Here is a 24182-nt window from a genome sequence, read left to right as displayed (position 1 = left end):
CACAGCCTCTCTGTATACTTGTGATTCTTATTTACTTTCCATTCTTTCACACACAGCTCCACATCCACCATTCTGCCATACACAGCAAAAATCACTAGCTCAAAATTCCGGCAAGGCCAGGCATGGTAGCTCCCAGCACTTTGGGAGGCTGAGATGGGTGGATCACTTGAGGTCAGGAGTTTGAGACCAGCCTGGCCAACATGGTGAAACCCCGTCTCTACAAAAAATAAAAAATTAGCCAGGCGTGGTGGTACATGCCTATGGTCTCAGCTACTTGGGAGGCTGAGGTGGAAGGATCACTTGAGTCCAGGAGGTAGAAGTTGCAGCAGTGCACTCCAGCCCGGGTGACAGAGCCAGACACTGTCTCAAAAAAAAAAAAAAAAAAAAAAAATGCTGGTCAGGTGCGGTGGCTCATGCCTGTAATCCTAGCACTTTGGGAGGCTGAGGCAAGTGGATCACCAGAGGTCAGGAGTTCAAGACCACCCTGACCAATATGGAGAAACCCCATCTCTACTAAAAATACAAAATTAGCTGGGTGTGGTGGCACATGCCTGTAATCCCAGCTACTTGGGAGGCTGAGGTAAGAGAATCACTTGAACCTGGGAGGCAAAGGTTGCAGTGAGCTGAGATCGTGCCATTGTACTCCAGCCTGGGCAACAAGAGCGAAACTCCGTCTCAAAGAAAAAAAAAATCTGGCAAATGTCTTGGTATTTCAAATGTCTTGGTATTTCATAAGTAAGAGATTCTACAGCCTCACTCAGTAAGTTGCTTCAAGATTCATCAAGCCCTAGTTTATTTTTTTCCCAAATAATAGTAAATTTTCTGGTTGAATACTTTAGGAATAGATAAGACAGCATCTAAAAATGAAAAGAACTTTCACAGAGAGTTCTTTTTACCATGACGTTCTTACTGGACTCTACCTTGAGGGCTTTCTCACTTTATCAGTCGTTCCTATTACACTTTAGACCTAAACATTAATTTACCAATACAAAACAAACAAGCAAATTGTTGTCATTTATAGAGGTTTCCTAAAATATGCAATAAAAGAGTCACAGAATTCTGAGGTTTCTAAGGCATGTGGGGAGTTAGGATGAAACAATCATCTGCATGGTTGGTAAAGCAGAATTGGAGGACACAGTTTGAATCAGTACCCAAAATATGATTTCTGCACCCTTCTCCTTAGGATACACAAGTGAGGCAAATCACGTCTACAGAGCAGATACTTAACTACCAAGTCTTAGGCATCTCCCAAAAAGCGACAAATTTAATGCTGAAGGCAAGAAGGAGGCAATCTGTAAATTAGCCCCAAAGGCCTGAGCAATATGTGTCCTGCCCTTTCCTCAATTTCTCCCGCCATGGAAGCCCCAGTAAGAAATGTGATTTGGAAAGAAGAACAGATGTTCTCTACAGTGTGCCTATTTGAGGGGCTAAAATAGTAAAGGAAAAAATGACTCCTGCTACACAAAAAACCCACACCATTCATTTGACAGTAAAATAAGTATCAGTTCAGATCAACTTACAGTCAGTGCTAATCATACTGATCAATTTAGATTTTTCTCAAGTTATAATTCACACTGATTCTTAGTGAAGAAGTATAGTTATACAACAATAACTTTAAGTGTTTACCTAGTAAGAAGTATGGTACTTACCAGCTAATTTTCCAGTAATTAAAACAGTGTCTTCAAATAGCCATATATTTGCTTGGCTTTGCGGGAACAGTGAAAGTGTAACTGATGAATATACTGTGAAATATAGCACAATTAGAATATTTTACTTAATGTGAGGGGGAAAAAAACTAGGACAAATATAGTTCTGTAACAGCAAGTCTCAAAAAGTGTGTGTGGGTGGGGAAACAAATGCTTGATGGGAAGAACAATTCAAAACAGAGGAAGAATTAATGTAAAATACGATGGAGGAAAAAAGGTCACAATAAAGTGAGAAGAAAACATTGGTTATCACTATTTATTTTACTAATCTTTTCTGTTTGACAGTAGTAGTCTATACCAAGGTGATGAATGATGTTCTGTAACCCCAGATATAAATGATCAAGTTAAGTGCTTGAATAACCCCCTGATACATTTTCTCTAGTTGTTACTTATTAAGATTTTTTAAAATTTTTTTTCTTGGCTCCATGATTCAAGCTTCTCTAGATACAAACTATATTCACTTTTCATTTTTACCTTCCCACATAAAAGCACAATGCTCTTCTGCACATGGTGTGGTTTGCCAAAAGGATCCTGAGTTGGCAGAGAAGGAAACAATTCAATGCACAAAATGATTCAAAGGCAACCTTTAGTAGTAATGCAGGATGCAGGTGAACCTGCCTACAAGCATAGGCAGCTGAACGACCTGTTGGGATGAGTTAAGTGCAGATTACCTGAATGATATTATTTCAAGATTGGAGCAAGAAGCTGGGACAAAAGACCATTTTATAAGCAAGATCAAATCAAACTTATCAATCCTTCAAAAGAAAAATCAGTTTTGAGGAGTTCTCAATCCTCCAAAAGAAAAATCAGTTTTGAGGAGTTCCCAAAGCACAAGTTCTCGTTTAATATCTTTCCTCTATGCTGTGTATTTAAAATTAATAGAAATAGCATGGCATCCTCAAATCTCTTAAGAGAAAACACAGTTGCATGGAAATACTTTTATTATTTTGAGATATTTCAAAGAATTTAAAGAAAATATGGAAAAAAGTAAAATACACAAAGTATACAATGATGGGTGGAGTTAAAATGAAATATACTTTTCTCCTTTCATAGAAAAAGAGAACTACCAAATAAAAATGTAATTTCAATTTCAGAATATATTAACATTTAGACTGATTAATGGATTAAATTGGAGAGGTAGGAGGGTCACAGTTTGAACCTCAAGGTGATTATTCCATATTTGGATACTTTCTCAGTGACACCTCTATTAAACATGAGGAGAATCTTTCCGAACCTCAAACACATTCAGATTTCTTTTCATGTGAAAATTGTTTCCTATTATAAACGGGATATAATACCCACTGTGAAAAACTTGAACACAGAAAATAAGATGAAAGTGATGATCATTGCAATACCACCACAGGAACAATCATTAATAATATTTTATTATAGCTCTTTGTTGGGTATTCCTATGACTTTTTAAAATAGTGAATTATGATATTGTATACAGAATACTGTTACCCTGCCTTTTTCATTTAATAAGTATTTCTCTCAAAAGATACTTTTCATAACATTTTTAACCCACATATTTCATTTATTAAGGTATCAAGATTCACTTATTTACTGCATTAATTCCATAGATTTAGAATGCTTCCATTCACTATTATTACAAAAATACTGCATCAGCTTCCTGGTGCATGAACGCCTGTCCACTGTATTTAATATTTTAACATACGTTTATTTGTGCAGATTCATAAAGTGGAATACTGGGTCAAAGTTTATGAAGATTTTGAAGACTTTGACACATACATTTCAAAAATTGTTATCCAGGTAATTTTGCCAGTTTGTACTTCTACCAAGAATGTTTGCGAATACTGATCCTATCTTGTTTGACAATATTAAAGATAATCATTTAACAACTTTTTTAAGGTAAAAAAATCTAAGTGTGTATTTCTTTGGTGTACTGATGTTAGATTATTAAAGCATGTTGTCATATTTACTAACCATTTGTATTTCCTGTTTCAAAAATTGATAGGCCATGATTTTGTCCATTTACCTTATTTAGTTAGGGTCTTGGCATCTTCTTATTGATTTGTATGAATTCTTTACATATTAAGGACTTTATGCCTTGCTGTTTCAAATATTTTTCCAACCTCAGTTGCTTTTTATGTTTATGACATACAGGAGTTTATTAAAATAATATGTTCATATATAGCTTACGGCATCTTTTATTGCTTTTAAGTTTAAACAGACCATCCTAACTGAAAGGTCAAATAGTTTATTTTCTTATATTTAATATAATTATTTTCCACATTTGATCTCTCTAAGCAATATATTTTCACATATGGATCTAATTAATTTATTCCAAATAGTTAACCAAAATATATCTATCATTTAATGACTATTCAACCTTTTCTCAATGATTTCTAATGGCATCTTATCATAGATAACATTTTATAAATACTAAGTGTCCAATTTGTACCATAATACAACTTATAGCATAATATCACTCACTCTTAATTTTGTAGATATATAATATTTTAGTTGCCTGTAATGGCAAATTGCCCCTAGGAGATGTATTTTTAAAAGATTCCCATGTATCTTTACACATTTATTCTTTAAAGATTATTTTTGCCAATTTTTAAAAATAAATCTATAATAATATGTTAGGGAGGTTTCAGATAGTTTACCTGTTGGGACATAAGACCCTTGCTTGCAAGCAGCTTCTCAGAACTAAAACAGGCCCAAGAGAACTTGTTTGCCCATTCTACCATGTGAGGACACAGAAGATGTCATCTATAAACAAAAATGCCCTCACCAGACACAGAATCTGCTGGCACCTTGATCTTAGACTTCCCAGACTCCAAAACTGCAAGAAATAAATTTCTCTTGTTTACAAGCTACCCGGCTTAGGGTATTTCATTATAGCAGCCCGAAAAGACTAAGACCATGTTTTCTTCAAAGTAGCACTCCCTTCTAACCTCCTTATATTGACTTAAGCATTCCCATTTTCAGCTTACCAGAACAAGATATCCCCCAAACACAGAAAAAAATTCATTTACATTTAGCAAAAACAAACAAAAAAACTGTTTAAGTGCTTACTTGGCATTCTTCTGGTTTTCCAAGGCAGAGGGGTCAACACGTAGCCATCTTTGTAAGCAATAATAGTTAAACTAAGTCCTAATTTGTAGGGTACTTTTATCAGCACTGCTCCATTGCTTTTAGTTACTGTGGAATTTGTCTTCGTGTAGTTTACAAACACTTCTACAACTGCTTGGCTCAGGTACTGACGACTGATGATGTCATTCACCTGGACTTTCAACATAAATACAGACACTGGAGAGAAAAAGGTAGAAATTGCAGCATGTTGTATCCTAGAATGCATATGTCATAGTCTTTAAATGTCATTCAACATATCTAAATAACAGTACAAAACTGTTGTTAAACTTAGGAACTACAGATAAATACATATAATAATGAAGAATTCATTATTCTTCGTTAAACAAAATAAATTTCAATACAGTTAAGTGCTCCATAACAACATTTCAGTCAATGATGGACCACATATATAATCTTCCAGAAGATTATGATGGCGCTAAAAAATTCCCATTGCCTAGTGACATCATGGCCATCATAGTGTTGCAGTGCAATGTGTTACTCACATGTTAATGGTGATACTGGTGTAAACAAACCTGTGCTGCCAGTTGTATGAAAGTATAGCATATATAATTAGGTACAGCATATAAAACTTGATAATAGATTACTACATTACTGGTTTATTAATTTACTATACTTTTTAATCATTATTTTACAATGCAGTCCTTCTACATACAAAAATAAAAGTTAATTGTAAAAAGACTCAGGCAAGTCCTTCAGGAGGTATTCCAAAAAAAATAAAGGCATTGGTATCTTAGGAGATGACACTTCCATGCATGTTGCTGCCCCTGAAGACCTTCCAGTGGGACAAGATGTGGAGGTGGAAGACAATAATATTGATGATCCTGCCCTGTGTAGGCCTGGGCTAATGTTTATATTTGTGTCTTAGTTTTTCACAAAAAAAGTTTAAAAAGTAAAAAGTAAAAAGTAAAAAATTTTTAAAATAGAAAAAAGCTTATCAAATAAGGATAGAAAAAATTTTGTACAGCTGTACAATGTGTTTCTTTTAAGCCAAGTGTTATTACAAAAGAATCAAAAAGTTTATGAACTTATAATAAGCTAAGGTTAACCTATTGAAGAAAAATATTTTTTTTCTAAATTTAATATAGCCTAAGTATACCACTGTGGAGTGTTTGCAGAGTCTACAGTAGTATACGGTAATGTCCTAGGGCTTCACATTCACACACCCATAGCAACTTCCAGTCCTGCAAGCTGTATTCATGGTAAGTGCCCTTTACAAGTGTACTATTTTAAAAAAAAGTCTTTTGTATGGTCTTTTTGTTGTGCCTTTTCTATGCTTAGACAAGTTTAGATGCACTGACACTTAAAATGTGTTACAGTTGCCTGCAGTATCCAGTACAGTAACATGCTGTACAGACTTGTAGCTTAGGAGCAATAGGCTATACCATATAACCTAGGTGTGCAGTAGGCTATACCATCTAGGTTTGTATATTATGATGTTCACAAAACAATAAAATCACCTAACAATGCATTTCTCATAGTGTATTGTCATTGTTAAGTTACACATGGCTGTATTTGTTATTAAGGCACAATATTACTCAATTTTTTCCTATCAATTAAAAAAGAAGAAAGGACAGCAGTGAATAATGGGAAGACTGAGGTTCTCTCTTAAGCAAAATATATTTTTATTGTGTTTCACTAACTCTAATGCTATCAATAGCAACAGGAGACAGACAAATTCCTAGACAGTCAAAAATGGGGCCCCTTTCAGTGCCAACCTTCAAGCCAAAGAAAGCCTGAAACCTGAAAACTGAACTGCCAGTTCTGGACAGAGTCCACGACCAGAGTGAGAACTTCTATCTTTGTCTTACTGTCTGTCTCTTGATTGGTTCCTTTTGGATGATGCCTTTCAACCAACTGAATGGTTCTTTTTCCAAGATGACCCATGGACTATTCTGCATGCACTTCCCCATTCTAAGCCCACAAAAACTCCAGACTCAGCCTCACAGATGGCTACCCTGCTTTCAGGGTCCCCTCTCCACTGAGAGCTTTCCTTTTGTTGCTCAATAAAATTCTTCTCTGCCCTACTTATTCTCCTGTGTCTGTGTACCTTATTCTTCCTGGGCATGGGACAAGAACCTGGAACTCACCAAACTGCGGGCAGCAGAAACAAACAAGCTGTAACCCTAACTTCTGCCCAATGGGCTGTGGACGGTGGGAATAAAATAGCTGTAACACGCTCTCACTCTCCAAGCTATGGGAGTGGAAAGCTGCAACATTTCTGGAAGCTCAGACCTCAGGACTCCCCAAGCAAGAGCTGTAACATCCCTTGGGGCTCTGTGATCACTGGCATCTCTAAATTTTTGGGTGCCACCATGTTCCCCTAGTCTGGATGCCAGCACCCAACACAGAAGCCGCTTGTGGCATGCCCAGTCCAGCCACAAGCTGAGCGTGGAGCCACAGCGGGTGTGGGATCTGAGCAGGCGCGAGCCGAGCGCAGCCTGCTGGGCTGTGCAACACCCAGAGGCAGCTGCAGAGATTTCTGGTTGTCAAAGCAGCACTGTAGGAATCTTGTAACACTTTCAAGTTACATAGATTTAACACATTCCAAATGTAGTCAAAGTTCTTAGAATAAAATGCCACTACTGCATAGCTAGCTCTTTTATTTTTTTCTGTCGTCTGGAAAGCAGAAGATGTTTTTCAGTTCCAAATATACAAAATGTCAAAAATCCTTCTCTAAAATATCAAAAAGCATTATCCATTAGGTATGTAAGAAAACAAGGCTGAGCATGATGGCTCATGCCTATAATCCCAGCACTTTAGGAGGCTGAGGCAGGAGGATTGCTTGAGGCCAGGAGTTCAAGACCAGCCTAGGCAACATAGACCGTCTCTACAAAAAAACTTTAAATTAGCTGGGTGTACTGGCACATGCCAGCTGCTTGGGAGGGTGAGAAGAATGATTTAGCCCAGGAGGTCAAGGCTGCAGTGAGCCATGATCGTACCACTGTACTCCAGCCTGGGCAACATAGCATGACCCTGTCTCCTAAAAAAAGAGAAAGAAAAGAAACTAACATATGTTGAGGAAAATGAAAATTAAAGCCTGTTTTTACTTAAACCTCTGGTCTTACTCCTTAAGTACAGATCTTGATATCGTCTGCCTAAGAGCTTGTACCACCATGAAAGTGCCTTTGTAAGCATGTATCACATCTCTGTGAAAGATGCTTTTTCTTCCCCTGTAAATGGGTTCTGGAGTCAGTCACCATCCACCTCTGCCATTCCCTAGACATGTGACCTTGGGTAAGTTAGCTTTCAAAGTCCATTTGCTCATATGTAAAATCAGGAAAATAGCTACTTTGAGATAATAAAATGAAATAATGTGTCCAGTACAGAGTTTGTGTATCACTTAATGTGATTGGTAATAAAAATTATTGTTCCACAATTAGAGAGCACTTCACAAACATTAGAGTACACTGATAAGAAATATAAAGATTATGCTGCAATACATTTGCGTAAACCTATTTTTACCCAAAATTTGTATCAAGAACAGCACATCAGATAAAAAATTCCAGTCAATGTTGACTGAGCCTCAATATTGCTATCGAAATATTGTGATACCTTGTCTGTTCTTTGTTAAACTGGGCCTTAAATTGCTTCTGGATCATAACAAAGACATTTTAAATACAAATATAACCTTTGTAATAATCACCCAGTCCTAGAGAAGGTTCAATCCACCAAATTAAAAAAAAAAAAAAAAAAAAAAAAAAAAGATCTGATCCCTTCCAGGGTCTAAAACGTTAAATGTTATCCAAACACTATTCTCATTCTCTCTCTCTCTCTCTCTTTCTCTCTCTCTCTCCCCCACACACACATACACAGCCACAAACATATTTCAGTATACCTCCTCTTATAAAAATTTTAACCATAATAAGAACTAAAATGTGCTGGCGGTAATGAGTCATGCATTGTGTTAGTTTTTAAGTGCGTTATTCTACTTACTCTTCAAAAAAACCTCATTGAAGAGATAATGTTGTTTATTTTATACATATTGGTAACTGAGAGTTGCAGAGGTTTGAAAATGAACCATGGCTAACCCTCAGTAAATGGAGGAAACAGGACATAAACTCAGGACACCTCTCATCGAAGCTTATGCTTGTAAACCATTGCCCTACATCTGCCTGGTTACTCTCTTAAAAGCAATTATCATCTCAGTTTAGAGTGTGGAGATGGGAAGAATTGATTGAGAAAAGCAAAGAGAAGATTATATCAAATCATACCTTAAAATGAGGTTCCATTAGTCTGTCTGAAACACTGAATTTCCTGAACAACAATCTCATATATATTCAAATGTAAATATGAGGAAGAGATTCCAAGGTAATACAGAGATAAGTAAAGTTTATCCACACATCTGCTTTGCATCTTTAATGATAATAGAAAACCTTGTGAGAGGTCAAATTACTTTGAGTAATCATTAGTATCATTACTTTTAAGAGATAAACTGAAGAACATTCAGTCATAAAAGGCCAAATAAGCTTTGGGTCTTAAGCTGTTCCTCAAACTATTTTTCCATCATATCATAAATTCAGCCCATTAATAGTATTTTGTTATAAAATAAATGTTTGTAACCATTTAAAATCAAAAGATGAAGGTAAAGAATAAACATATGTGCCTGAGATTGCCTTTACGAAAATTATAACACAATTATAACAGTTAGTGAGATCTGATCTAGCCAACCCCTTTCCTCTTGCCTGTTGCCTTCAAGCTGCCTTAATTATTCCTGGGCTAAGGCTGGACTAGTATTGAGAGACATTTAGTTTATAGTTAAAATAATAATAGCCCTTCCTCAAAATGTAACTGCCTTTGTAAAGCTAATGAGATCATTGGGTTATGAGGATGTGAGGAGCCTGAATTCTAAGGTGTAGATTGCCAGCCATTCTTCCAGAGGTCACAAGGTATGCAACTTCCCCAATTACTCCTGCAAATAACATCACTATTGTAGAACCTAAGGACTGGCCATTTGAGATGTCTTTTCAGGTTTTTTAATGTCTGAATTGATGGCTCCACCACTCCAGTGGCAGCACCCAGAAGCAACTCAGCTCAAGAGGACAGCTTTGACTCCCTATGATTTCATCTCTAACCCAACCAATCAGCAGAAAGCACCTGTTGCCTAGCCACTGCCACCCTGCCCCCTGCTTCCCCCAAACTGATGGCAGTGACAGCCCGTGTGGAGCAGCCACTGTGAGGATGTCAGCTGCAGCAGGGGAGGCACAGCTGGGGCTGCACAATCCACAAGGCCAGAGGGAGCCCTGCCCCCACCGAGTTGGTGGGGCAGGAGCCCACACTCCTGGGCACAGCTGCAGCCTATCAGCTGCAGCTGCAGATCCCAGCATCCCTCTGCTTTCAGGGGCCCAGGAAGCTCCCTTCCCTCACAGGCTTGAAAGCGCTGCTTCCACTGTCTGACCTCTCCCTGCTCCCGGTGCCAGCCCTGGGGCAAAGCAAAGCTGTGGTCAAGAACAGGCACTTTTACAATCCAGCTGGAAGTGCACACACTCGGGGCAGCAATGATAGGCCAGCCCCCTGCCGCCTAGGCCCCTTCCGGACTTTGGGGGCCACAGGAGGGAAACCACAGAGGCTGAGGGTGGCTCCACACGGGATTGTGGGTACCCCTCAGCACCACTCAGGTATGGCCTGAAGCATGGGGGCCAGGCTGCCAGTTCCACAGACCAGAATGAGAACTTACAGCGCATCTTCCTGGCCCACTCGTGGACCAATCAGCATGTACTTCCTCCCGTCTGAAGCCCATAAAAACACTGGACTCAGCCAGACTCAGGCAGAGGACAGGATGACCTGCCTGGGGATAGGAGCTACCCACTCTGGATTGCCTCTCACCTGAGGGCCACAGATATGTTGGGATGACCTGCTTATGGATAGGAGCTACCCACTCCAGGTATCCTCTCTCCATTGAGGGCTGCACACTCATTGAGATGACCTACCTGCAGATAGAAGCTACCCACTCCAGGTCTCCTCTCCGCTGAAAGCTGTACTCATCGGGATGACCTTCCTGTGGATAAGAGCTACCTACCTGCTCTGGGTCTCCTCTCTGCTGAGGGCTACAGACATTGAGACAACCTGCCTCTGGATAGGAGCTACCCACTCTAGGTCTCCTCTCTGCTGAGGGCTGTACTTACTGGGATGACCTGCCTGTGGAAAGGAGCTACCCACTTTGGGGTATCATTTATACCTACACTGATAACACCCATCCTACAGTCTCCTGCGAGCTGTACTTTTGCTTAACAATGTACCTCTTCACCTTGCTCACCCTCCAGTTGTCTGTGTACTTCATTTTTCCTGGACATGGTATAAGAACTCAGTCCCCACTGAATGGTGGGACTGAAAGAGCTGTAACACATACAGCGCTGAAATATGCCCCTCCACTCACCACAATGCAGGTGACAAGAAGGAAAGAGAAGAGCTGCAGTCCTTCAGGAAGCCCAGACCTAGGAACTCCCTGAGCCAAGGCTGAGATACCCTCTTTGAGGTTCTGTGGTTCCTGGAGTCTCCAAGCTCCCAGGTGCCACTGTGTTCCCTGGTGCCTGTAGTGGAAGCCACTTGAGGTACACCTGTTCCAGCCACAGCCTTGCAGGGAGCTAGCACCCATGCCAGCACCTGGAGCTGCCTGCCCTGTCACAGTTGGTATGTCTGGCTGTGTGCAATGGCCATTCACTCATTCACACACCGCTCACTCACCCACACTCACTCGCTCATGCACCCCTCAATGCTCTGTGCCTGGCTCACCCTTGGCAGGCATGGGATCCAGGCCAGTAGTGTGAGCTGAATGCAGCCTCCTGGGCCAAGTGGGAAGAACGAGCCCAGTCGGCCTGAGCAAAACTTGGGCAAAGGAGCCACCAGCCACAAAGGTTTCTGGCTGGCAAAGTGACATCCCAAGGATCCTGTGACAAAATGGTCTTTGAAAAACCTCCAAATTCTTGGGGGAGACTTATTTGAGTAATAAATAAACTGATCTTCTGTTCAGCTGGCTCTGTGTGAACTAAACTCTCTTCATTGCAATTCCCCTGCCTTGATAAATCGGCTCTATCTGGGAAGCAGGCAAGAAGAACCCATTGGTCAGTTATATCCCAAGTCTTGTATGTATAGATCACAAAAATCTCAATATACCTTTGTAAAATTTGTAACATCAAATCCATTTTATTGATTTTAAAAAATGAAGATTCAGATAGGTCATGAAAATTGACCAAAGTCTTACAGATGGTAAGAGGCCACATCAGCCTTCAAATACACCCACTGTTACAGTCGATAGTCAGACATGAGCAAGGCAGGAGAGGACCCACCCTCACCAGGAATGTCAGGCAAACATCAGGCAATGGTCAGGCAGTTGTTAAACTGTCTCTCTATAATAATAATTGGTCACAGCCAGCATCAGGGAAGGGCAGTCTCCCAATAGACAGAAAATCTGAAACTGGTGATCAGCAGCTTCCTGATGAGATCTCAGGGGTTGGGTGAGTGGGCCCAAGAATGTGCACTAAGAGGTAAAATAGCAGAGTTTAACTGAAATATGACCTTCCTCTAGGAACACTTGACTGGTAAGGGAAAATGCCTCAAGTGAGCATGTTTACAACTTCAATATACACACTGCACATGCAGCCGCTCCCAAGTACTAGCAGGCCACTGCACATGCAGACAGCCCACTCTGCAGGAAGAATCAGAGAAGTAAAGCAACCCTGGAAGCTGCCAACACATAAGACCCCAAGTCAAATATCAAACCATGCATTTGAATCTCAAGTTGCCTGCTTGACCCTCTTCCACGTGCACTTTGCTTTTGTTCCTGCTCTGAAACCTTCTAATAAACTTTCATGCCTGCTCTAAAACTTGCCTTGGTCTCTCTCTGCCTTACACCCCTCAGTTGAATTCTTTCTTCTGAGAAGGCAAGAACTGAGGTGGCTGCAGACCCATATGGATTCACCACTGCCAACACCACGAAGGACTCCAAAGCCATCTTGGAACTATGGAACAGTGGGGCTTGGGGTGACACTACTAAATTAACTCAAGTAATATATGATTGCAATCATCATTGAGAACTTAAATTCTTATAAAACATCAATTAAAAAGAAAAAGCATCCCCTAGCCATATACACACATACTCATGCCAAACCATGTCCTCAAACTCAAATGGAAAATATAACACTTGGGTTTTTTAAAAAAAAAAAAAAAAAAGGTTATAATAGTAAGATATATCAGTGGCTCCCAACCTTTTTGGCACCAGGCTCTGGTTTCAGAGAAGACTATTTTTCCATGGACCATGTTACAGGATAGTTTCAGGATGATTCAAATGCATTACATTTATTGTGTACTTTATTATTATTACATTGTAATATATAATGAAATAATTATACAACTCCCCTCAGTGGGAGCCCTAAGCTTGTTTTCTTGCATCTAGATGGTCCCATCTCAGTGTGATGGGAGAGAATGACAGATCATCAGGAATTAGATTTTCATAAGGAGCATGCAACCTAGATCCTTCACATGCTCAGTTCAAAATAGGGTTCATGCTCCTATGAGAAACTAATGCTGCCACTGATCTGACAAGAGGCGGAGCCCAGGCCGTAATGTGAGTGATGGGGAGTGGCTGTAAACACAGATGAAGCTTCACTGACTCACCTGCTGCTCACCTTCTGCTGTGAGGCCCAGTTCCCGATAGGTCTCAGTATCTGTATCTGTCTATGTCCCAGGGGTCTCAGACCCCTGATATATATGACGTGATGGGCTTTCTTGGATAAGTAGTTGGATAGTACAAAAAAACTATAAGTGTAGAGAAAAAGTGGCTGCTGCTCAATTTGAAATAATTCCCCCAGCCACCCAGCCCCTAATCCTTCAGTCAAAATTTACTGAGCCACCAGCATAATGCACCCAACTAATATAAGCCAGATAGATTCTATCAGGACCTCAAAATGTGAATACAGTTACAGAGATGCTAATGGTTGCTGGAACTGAATTACCTTGGAAAGTCTATGAGGCCTTACCATTGTGCTTTCTAGTGCTTCCCTAGTCCCTCTCCTTCCAGAAGCTGGGTTGTGCAGCCCTTCCAGCTGATCTGTGAACTACATAATAATCTCTCCTAGAAAGCCCTTTCATTTCTTGTAGCCAGAGTTTGTTTCTGTTGCTTGCTCCTTAAGTAAGCACATTAAATATGTACAACTGTAAATAAAGGATAATATTTACTAGGCCACTATTTTATAGACATAGATACCGTTATAGAATGTGAAGGAATTAAGGATAATGTTGAGTACCAAAAACATGATAAACCATATGAGAGACAAACTGAACATAACTAACTCATAAGGGAATTGAGATTCTCTATTCTAATTCAATAAGAGATCTTGTGCAAACCAAATGTACCTACAATGGCTCCTTCAACAGCATATTCAACAGGGAATTTTTATTAATTCATTTGTTTCAAAGATCAATTTCAGAAATTCTCAGAGCCTTTGGATTTACAGACAAATCCCAATGTGTGGTAAGATCTTAAGTTAAATTCGCAAAAGAAAAAAAAACTGCATATTCCATCTGTTTCATCCTTGTAAAAGTACAGTTGCCAAAATAAGACACACTAAAACCCTCCTGACATTCTGAAGCTGGATTTGATTTATAAAATGTTTTCTAAAACGTTTTCTAATCCAGAATGGATGATTTTATTTTTTCACATGCAATAATGTTAATATAAATCTGGTGAGAAAATATCATATTTAGAAAAAAATAGATTTGCAAAGGTCAAGTCTTGATGATCCAAATCACAATCCCCCTCTCTGATGAGATCGTCTATATCTATATCTCAAAGTACTTAGTAGACTCAGGGCATAATACAGGCCTGACCAACAGGGTCCTCTCTAGCTCAAAATGGAAACAACTGACTTGCAGTTGTTTCCTCCTTAATCTCACACAGTTAGAGCTGACATAATAAATTACAGGTTTTATACATACATACATGTTTACTTGTGTGACACACACATATCCAGCCCAGTGCTGGAAACTTTACACATATTGTCCAATTTCATCCTAACACACACCTGTAAGACATTTCCCAATTTTAAGGCAAGGAAATTGAGATTAAAACTGCACAGCTGGCCAGGTGCGGTGGCTCACGCCTGTAATCCCAGCACTCTGGGAGGCCAAGGCAGGTGGATCACGAGGTCAGGAGATTAAGACCATCCTGGCCAACATGGTGAAACCTTGTCTCTATTAAAAATACAAAAATTAGCTAGGTGTGGTGGCACGTGCCTGTAGTCCCAGCTACTCAGGAGGCTGAGGGAGGAGAACTGCTTGAACCCAGAGGCAGAGGTTGCAGTGAGCTGAGATCATGCCATTCCACTTCAGCCTGGCTAGAGAGAGAGAGACTCTGTCTCAAAAACAAACAAAACAAAACAAAATGAAAAACAAAAAACGAAAAACTGCACAGCTAATAAGGTTATAGCCAGGATTCACAGGCAAGTCCCTCTGACTCCATGTCCCATGTTCCACATTAACTCTTACTGAAAAGCATTAGGGATTTGGTTTTCATCATATTTACTAACTTATTTTCTCACAACCAATGCTCAGAAGGAAATTCTCATTCACTGACTCTCTGAGCCTCTTCTCCCCATCCTCAAACTCGGTTTGTCTCTCACCCCAGCACAAGCCACAGCAAAAGCAGCATTTAAAAAAAAAAAAAAAACCTCAGCTGAAAGCCTGGTCAAAGTAATTAATGAGGTATGAACAACTCTTTTCTATTTCAAGTAAAAGGAAAAGTTATAAAGAATTAGCAGCTTATGACTTAAACAGGATGCTTCCGATTTCCACGGTGTCAACAGCTTGATCAAGCAAGCAGCACAGTCAGCCAGAAGCAATATACATCCCTAATAATCCTCTACCAGTTCTCCTCTCCAAAAAAAAATACTTTGGCATTCAGACAGGGCAGATTACATGATTAAATATATGATTTTCAGCCGGAGGTGCTTTTGTCTACCTACCCTTCTCCAGTGTATTTTTTTAGCTTTCGATGAGCATATTTATTTTCTCTGTCACTTAATTATAATCATAATGTCTTGCCCACATAATCATCTTTTCAACATATCACTATTCATTTTAAAATGGTTCAATATTAAATGATTCAAGTGCACCCTTAGAAAACATATAATCTAAATGTTGAGAGAAACAAGTAAAAATAAAATACGTATCAGTGAGCTAGGTCCTGAGGTTGCTGGAGAAGATTTAACTATTTAGCAGATGGTTACAAGCATCGTTAAGTAGTCAGAATCACTAAAATTCAAATAATAATAAATAGGTATAAAGGAATATTCTAGAAAAAAATATTAAAACCAATACTATATTACGGTTTTCCTATAGAATACGAATAGGTAACTGAAAGTCCAAAAGGGCTTTAAAAATACTGCTAACTATATATATTTAGGTGACATTTACATCTTTATGTAGGTGGGCTGAAAATATCACAATCCCACTTCTTTTCAAGAGACTCTGACATCATCCTATTATGTTATCACCATTATGTAGGTTACAACTATACACATGGAGAAGCCACCTCATTTTCAGATTTATCCAGTACAAAAACTCACCTACTTTGTTTCCATTATGTTTCAAAAGCAAGTATCTATAATAATTTCATTTCATATCCTACAACTTTATCTCCTATAGGAATACATTGCTAAAATAAAGATTTTATAAACAGACTATAGGTCAAATTTTTAAAACAATATTTCAATGAGATAAATTCAAAATTTCTATTGAGGTTTATGTATCCTGAGAACTAGGAAAAATGAAGAACACAAAAATATAGTGGAATAAAATAGTTGGTTGGAAACAATAGAAATGCTCATTTACATGAATTCATTCAACAAATGTTTACTGATTACCTACTTTTCCTCAGATCTACATGAGATGGGGATTGGGGATACAGACAGCAATAGAAAACAGACTTTCCTTGATGTATAATTCTGAGGGGAAACAACATGTGAAGAAAAATACAGAATTTCTGATATTACAATAAAGGAGGTAGAAAAGCAATATCGAAACAGACAAGAGAACTTCCTATACTAACACAATTTTCTAGAAATTATGTAGAAATTAATTTAGAATATGTATAAAAATTCCTCTAAGTATCAAAAAATAATGACACTAATATCTACTTTGCTATCAGTTTACACTATCATTTTTTTAACAGGAAGAATGTCAACATTTTGGGTCCAGATCATCTGAGGGCCTGCCCATGAATTCTCACCTATTTTTCATGATCTGACTTTTCTGTGGAGATGTTGTGGTAGGAACCCAAAAGATACCAGGCTTCTGCTTATCTCCGAAATCAGGCTTCTTTGGGATCTATTCAGAGGCCTAGTTTGCTCTCTACCCACCATTTTCACACAAAATATTCAGCTACCAAGAAATCTTAGTTTAGAGGTAGGTATACCTGTAAACTATATCTATATAAATATAATATATATATAACTATATATATATAAATATCTGAAGAAATCTGGTTCCAAATTTAATTTAATTTAATCCCAAATTTAAATGTCTATGTATTTAAACCATTAGTAGAAACATAACCATCATGGTTTCACTAAACATAATATCAATTGTTTTCTAACGTTTTAGGCTAGCATTCAAAATCCTCTGAGATCTGACCACCACCTCCCTTTCCAGTCTTTTTTCCCCACTCATTATACTCATATCAGATATGGGCAAATTATAGCCTGCCTGCCAACTCTGACCCACTCTGATTTTGTAAATAAAGTTTTACTGGAACACAGTCATGCTAATTCATTTATACATTATTACCTATGGCTACGCTTGCTACAATGGCAAAGTTTGCTACAATGCTATCTGGCACTCTACAGAAAAAGTTTGCAGAACCCTGTTCTACACTGTCTCATAAATGGGTCATTGGTCACTAACCAAGACAACCCACTTGCCTGCTACAACATAATTATTCATCTCTTTCTTGCATCTGAAATACCCTTTTAAAAATCTCTACCTGTCAAAATCCTAACCTATCCTTCAAAGTATGGTCAAATGCCCCCTTTTCAAATAAATGTCCCCTTAGCCCAACCAAATGGGATCTCCTCTTCTCTACTGACCAGATTAATGACACATGATATATTCTGGTATGTTTTCCTTTTCTGTGCATCTTCTCTCTGCAAAAGTCAGGTTCTTGACAGCCCCTATTATTTCCAACTCAGCCATGAGTCATACTAGAGCTTGAGCTAAATAAGAGTTAGCATGTGGATACTTACTAAATGAAAGAGGGGTTGGGCGGGGGGAAGAAAGGGAAGAGGAGAAGTTGCAGAGAGAGAAGGAATGAAGGGAGAGAGGTAGAAAAAGGAGAAAGATCAGAAGTGGCCAAGCACCTGAAAAAAGGAATGATAATTGCAGGATTTCGGCAGGGGCCACCAGAAATTACAGCCAGCTCTCCAGCCCCAGTATTGGGTACAAAATTTTAAGCTTAATCCCACAGTTGACAGTGAAAAATATTTTACATTACTATAATAATTACAGCAAGAAGTAAATAATAAGATTCCTCTTCCTTTCAGAAATTAATACTAATTTTTTTCATAAGAATATTTAACCTGGAAATTTTGACTAGAAAAAACAGTTTTGACTAAAGAATGATACTAGGGAGTAGCAAAACTTCCTAAATAAATATAAGGCAAATGTATTCTGGCAAACAGTAAATTAAAAATTTCATTTTTACCACTATAAAAAAAATCATCAAAGTAGTTTTACGAGTCTTTGTCCTGGGGTACTAGCACAATTTCCCTATTTAATTGGAATGAGGGCTGAAAGTTCATAAAGGAGTTGAGGACAACGAAGGAGCTTATAAAGAAAAAGGACCATATTATTATGCATTCTGAAAAGTAGGGTGGAAAGGGTTTAATCAGTTTACTCTCTGCAGCATTTCAAATATGGACACACAAGCCTCCTTCTTTTAAAGAAACAAAAGGGTGCTGAATTTTAAAAAAAATCAGTAAAATAGAAAAGCCTCCTTTTCATTGCTTAAGCCCCAGATTGGATCCAAACTCTTATTGGCTTTGAAGTTTAAAAGAAAAAGAAAAAAATATGTGCGTGTTTGAATAAAAAACAAATTTACTTGCAGTAAACTAATATTTATTACAGAGAAAATGTCAATTCTAAGAAGAAATTAACGAGAGAGAATAAAGACATGATCTCCAAAGGTATAAAATGTTATGGAGCAAATAAAACACACTTTTTATCCATTAGGACCGAAGGCTTAAATAAGTGTGATTCACCAAAGCTAATGAAATGGATAACATAAAAAGAGCCTTTACAACTTAAGAACTAGCACACAACAGACAACTCAACAGAGAACAAATGAGAGAGCTGAGCCATTACTATTTGGACTCCGGTCCTTCTTGCCTACCTAAAGGACCCTTTTCCTCAATGGAAGTCAATCAATCTGACCCAAACTCCTAAAACAGATTGTCCAAGCTCACTCCACAGGCATTTGTCATCCTGACTTGTTTTTTCTTCCCGATTTTTCATCCTTCCTTAGAATCACAAGCATTTATTCACTCACTCAGACACTTATTCAACATTTATTAAGGATACTGCATGTGATGGCACTAGGTAGAGAGAGACAGAAGAGGCTTCAGCCCAGTGAGGAAAGCTCAAGATAATTTTAAGTGTTTGAAAAAGCACTGGTCACCACTGCCATGTAAGTACTGAGCACCTAACTCAGATTAATGTGAGAGCGCTCCTCTGTGAAGACAAAATCAGAATTGAGTTTTGAAAATGGGGTGTGAGGGGAAGGAGTGAATAGCACAGCTCCCTGAACCTGGGAATTCAGTCACAGATACTTATCCTTAAGACTCAGCTCAGATATCCTCTCTGTGCTGAGGCACGGTATGACTGATTTCCCCTTCCTTTGAATCGAAATAGCACAAACTGAGTTATTACCTAAGATCAGGGTCATGTTTGGCATAACAGATGAAAAGAAGACAGAGAAAGTAAAATTCCTTTTTTTTTTTTTTTGAGACGGAGTCTCACTCTGTCGCCCAGGTTGGAGTGCAGTGGCGCGGTCTCGGCTCATTGCAAGCTCCGCCTCCTGAGTTAACACCATTCTCCTGCCTCAGCCTCCCAAGTAGCTGGGACTACAGGCGCCCGCCACCACACCCAGCTAATTTTTTGTATTTTTAGTAGAGACAGGGTTTCACCGTGTTAGCCAGGATGGTCCCGATCTCCTGACCTCGTGATCCGCCTGCCTCGGCCTCCCAAAGTGTTGGGATTACAGGTGTGAGCCATTGCGCCCGGCCTACTCAGCAAAAATTCTTAAAAACTGAGGAAAGAACAAAGAGGTTAAGAAGAATATGTAACAGCTTTGCCAAAAATAGAAATACATAAGCTGATGAAACATAAGAAGATATTCCTCCTTAGAGGAAAGATGGGAATTTAGCAATTCATTCAGCAAGCAGGTGCTAACTGACATCATCCTCTGCACTCAATGTCCTTTTCTGAGCCCACTGCATCTCTGAGCTCATTTCCCCTCCTTTATCTTCATCCATTCTGATCCACAATGGCCTCCTTACACTTCCTTGAACACTACAGGCACACTCTCACCTCCAAGTCTTTGCATAGGTAATTCCTTCTTCCTAGAATTGTCTTCTCCCTGAAATCCAAATGGCTTACTCCCTCACTTTCTAAAAGTCTTTGTCAAAATGACACTTCTCATGACTCCTGTCCTCCCAATCTGACTTTCCTGTGTTTCAGGGGTCCCAAGACCACCTTAAGGCTGGTGATTCACCAAAAGGAATCAAATGTCCTTTGACAGGTTATACTCACAACTATGCTTTATTATAGTAAAGGATGAAGAGTAAAACAACATGAAAAACATATTTCTTCTAGCTGTGAGCTGCAGGGACACAGGCAAAGTGTCTCTGCATAGGGAAGGCCAATTGAGTCTTAGGGTCCAAAGCTGTCAAGCCATTGGTCATGTGGACACATTCCTGTAACATAACTAGCCAGGGCAGCAAAAACACAGGACCCCCAGCATAAATCATGTGTATATCATGATCCTGCTAAATGATCCTAAGAAGTCTTGACAAGCTGGAACAGCATACCCCGTTGCTCCAGATATATAAAATATCATCATCAATCAGTAAAATAAAGAACACTCTGAGGGCCACATTCCCAGAAGCCGGCCAAGGACAATCATAGCTCCAGACTTCATGACAAGCAAGGATAGAGCAACCAAACTTGCTGTGCTAATCCACTTCTCAACTTTGATCTATTTTTTCCATAATATTTTTCCATACTACCTTCTTAACACATATATAACTTACTCATTAGGTTCATTTTCTGTTTCCCCAACTAGAATGTTAACTCTATAAGGTCATGGACATTCTCATTTTATTTACTGTATCCTCAAATACCAATACTTATTTCTGAATGAATGAATATTTGAATTAATGAATGAACTCCTTACTCTTATACCAGTAGATGGGACTACTGGCTCAAAACCACTTAATAATTGCAGGGAGAGATGCAAATGTGTGAAATGAGGTAGAAGGCCTTGAAGTAGAGGGTGGGACAAGAATATGGGTAAGCAATCATTTCTGGCACAGAACATTTGTAAGTTTTGTACTTTAAGCAAAGTACAAATTCTTTAATTCTTTACCATTTCTTCCTTCAGCAACTTCTTCCGTAAATATACTAATTCTTTTGAGGTTGAAAAAGGATTTAAAATGCAAGATTAGGACCACTATTGTTGCTTTGCCTTAGAAAAACAAACATATGAAGATTAAATTCATCATTTATCTGTTACCCAACTTTAAGTAATTAATTGGAAAAATGCTAGAACCAAAATTGAAGTTGGCAATAAAAATGAGAATAATACAGCTGAAAATAATAAAAAAAAAAAACAGACATAAGGGGGAAAGTCTCATTTGAGAAAACAAATTTTTGAATATAGAATTACAAAATCTGTTTCACACAGACTATTTCTAATAAGTTACTATTTAAAAGAGTCATTTGTTGGGAATCTTTTAACAGTATTGTTCGTCCTCCAGGTGTTTCAAATTATTGATAAAACTATATGAGAGAGACAAAAGGACCTTTGGGGAATCAACAATTACTGAATGTTCCCTCTCATGAATGTAACAATGGAAATCTGGTTAGATCCATTTGCTAGGGTACAATACCCCCTTGGGGATGAATTAAGTGTGAATTACTTGAATTGGATACAGAGTACCCTAGCCTCCTCTGCAACTTAATGACTCAATGCCCCTAAGTATTCCCAATTTAGTATAATTGATGAATGAAGTCTGGAGACGACTATATCATCTCCAGGCCAAAAGGAGAATCAAGCTATTACTATTTATATAATTAATACCCTGAAAAGGATTTATTGTCCAAAACTGAAAATGCCCACAAAAAAATATTCCCCCAAAGTTCCTAAAAAGGATGCAATATCCTCAACACCAAATAATTGTAAAGTGTGATTACCATTTTGAGCTGCACAACTCTGAGCCAGGGGAAGTGGGGTAAGACTGAACTCATTATTGGAGTCCATGTTAACACTTTTCAATAGAATGAGCTTTAAGATAGGGTTAACTGTCTGTACCAACTGGGATGGCCAGTGACCTCCACCTCCTGCCAAGAGAACTGTTTAGTACAGCCCAAAGGCCATCATCTCTATCTATGCCCTATGCAACCGGGCAACCCAGTCCTCTCTATCCTGCAGCAGGGAAGTTTTCTTTACTGCCTGGTAAACATTCATTTACTACATGAATGCATGGTGTATCATGCATTCAAGTTTCAAAAATATTAAAATGTGAAACAGTTGATCACAGAATAAAAAAAAAATGGTACTGTAAAGCATATATAAGCACAGTGCCTTGAATCTAGTTAAGTCCCTTTTTCTTTAAGTACCTATTTTTAGTGGTTCCATATCTTTAATGCCGAAAAGAAACAGTGTGATCAATCTTTTCTTAGAATGTATACAGGCTTGTCAGTTGAACATCTAAAACGAACAACATAATGGACAAAAACTTAGTAAATAAACTCTGTGTCATACCTAGAACAGAAAATCATCAAAAGCCTGAGATTTGGGGCAGGTCCCAAACTATGCTCAAAGCTACCAAAGGTGATATAATGAACACACAGGGGTGCCAGAAGATATTTTAAATTTTCCATGCAAGCACAATAATACTAACATCTGTTAGACATCATAAACTCCAGGGAATTTACAATTTCAGCATTAGATCATACTATGTTCAATTAAATGACATTGTTCTTTGTAAAGCTGTGTTTTCAGTAACTGCTCTGATAGAAAGTAAATACTTCATGAAAATAAATTTGAGCAGAAAATGAAGGTGGAAATGTTCAATCTTATTCCACGTTGGCAAAGTTGTGCATACATATCCCATTAAGCAATTAGCAAATATGTTTGTTTTTTTTTTTCAAATGACTACTAAGTTAGACATCAAGTTGTCTGGTTACCAAAATACTACTGAGACACTGAGGGGGCTGTGTACCAAGAAAGTTTTAGAGCCTTTGTTTTGTGCAGTCTTAATGCTACATACTTTATTAAGCACCTACTATAGGCAAGATCTGTACTAGGCACTGAGAGAGACACAAATAAATTAGTAGCCTTTAATATGTTTACAAGTCAGTAGGAGAGAGTGATAGTACCAAGAAAATTACAGGTAAAGTGAGAGTTTAGAGAATTGTATAATTAAATTATTCTGGCTAACAATGTTAAGCAAGAAATCAGTCATTTATGAACTCTTAGTGTACATCTAAAAGGTGCTTGTTCACTTTATTGTCTTAGTAAGAACATTTTAGAAAACATGTTTTCTTTGAAAAAAAATTTAGTATTCTAAATACACGTTTATTTTCTGAATGCATGACTGATTGCTTGAATAAATGAAATGTTGAATGAGAATCTTATAAAACCTCAAGATTATCAATTTTCATAATGAGTTACTATTGTTAACCTTCTCTAGAATGCTTAACTCTCTTGGCCCAGAACAGCAATTCTCAACCCTGGCTATACATTAGACTTACCTAGGAGACTAACCTTTTGCCACCTTCCCAGGCCCCACCCAAGTCCCAATTAAGTCAAAATCACTGCAGATGGAGTCCAGAGAAGCATATTTTTGAAAGATTCCAGATGATTCTAGTGCACAGCCAAGATTGAGAACCACTGACCTAAAATGATAAATAGGTAATATCCTGAAGGGATAGGGATATGACCTAAAGCCATCTTCTTCGGTTCATATTTAATTGTTCTGTTTCTCTTACTAAAACAGTAAGAATTGAAATTGCTTATCTTCAATATCATTGATATTTTATGGCTTACTCCCAAATCCTGATGCATACCCCTAGAGGCACAAGCACCCC

At 38.4% G+C, this 24182-nt stretch overlaps 1 protein-coding gene across 1 annotated transcript in view; it reads right to left on the bottom strand.

Moving 5' to 3' along the window:
* Nucleotides 1-24182, bottom strand: part of FAM171B (family with sequence similarity 171 member B) — a 71911-nt gene that overhangs the window by 20852 nt on the left and 26877 nt on the right. Inside the window, exons 2-3 of the mRNA XM_002812662.5 lie at nt 4749-4982; nt 1650-1742 (exon numbers count right to left, since the gene is read on the bottom strand). Coding sequence (XP_002812708.3) covers nt 1650-1742; nt 4749-4982 — 327 coding nt within the window. The remainder of the gene's footprint in view (nt 1-1649; nt 1743-4748; nt 4983-24182) is intronic.

This window comes from Pongo abelii, chromosome 11 (genome assembly GCF_028885655.2).
Source record: "Pongo abelii isolate AG06213 chromosome 11, NHGRI_mPonAbe1-v2.0_pri, whole genome shotgun sequence".
NCBI lineage: Eukaryota > Metazoa > Chordata > Mammalia > Primates > Hominidae > Pongo > Pongo abelii.
This window is presented reverse-complemented; position numbering and strand designations above follow the sequence as displayed.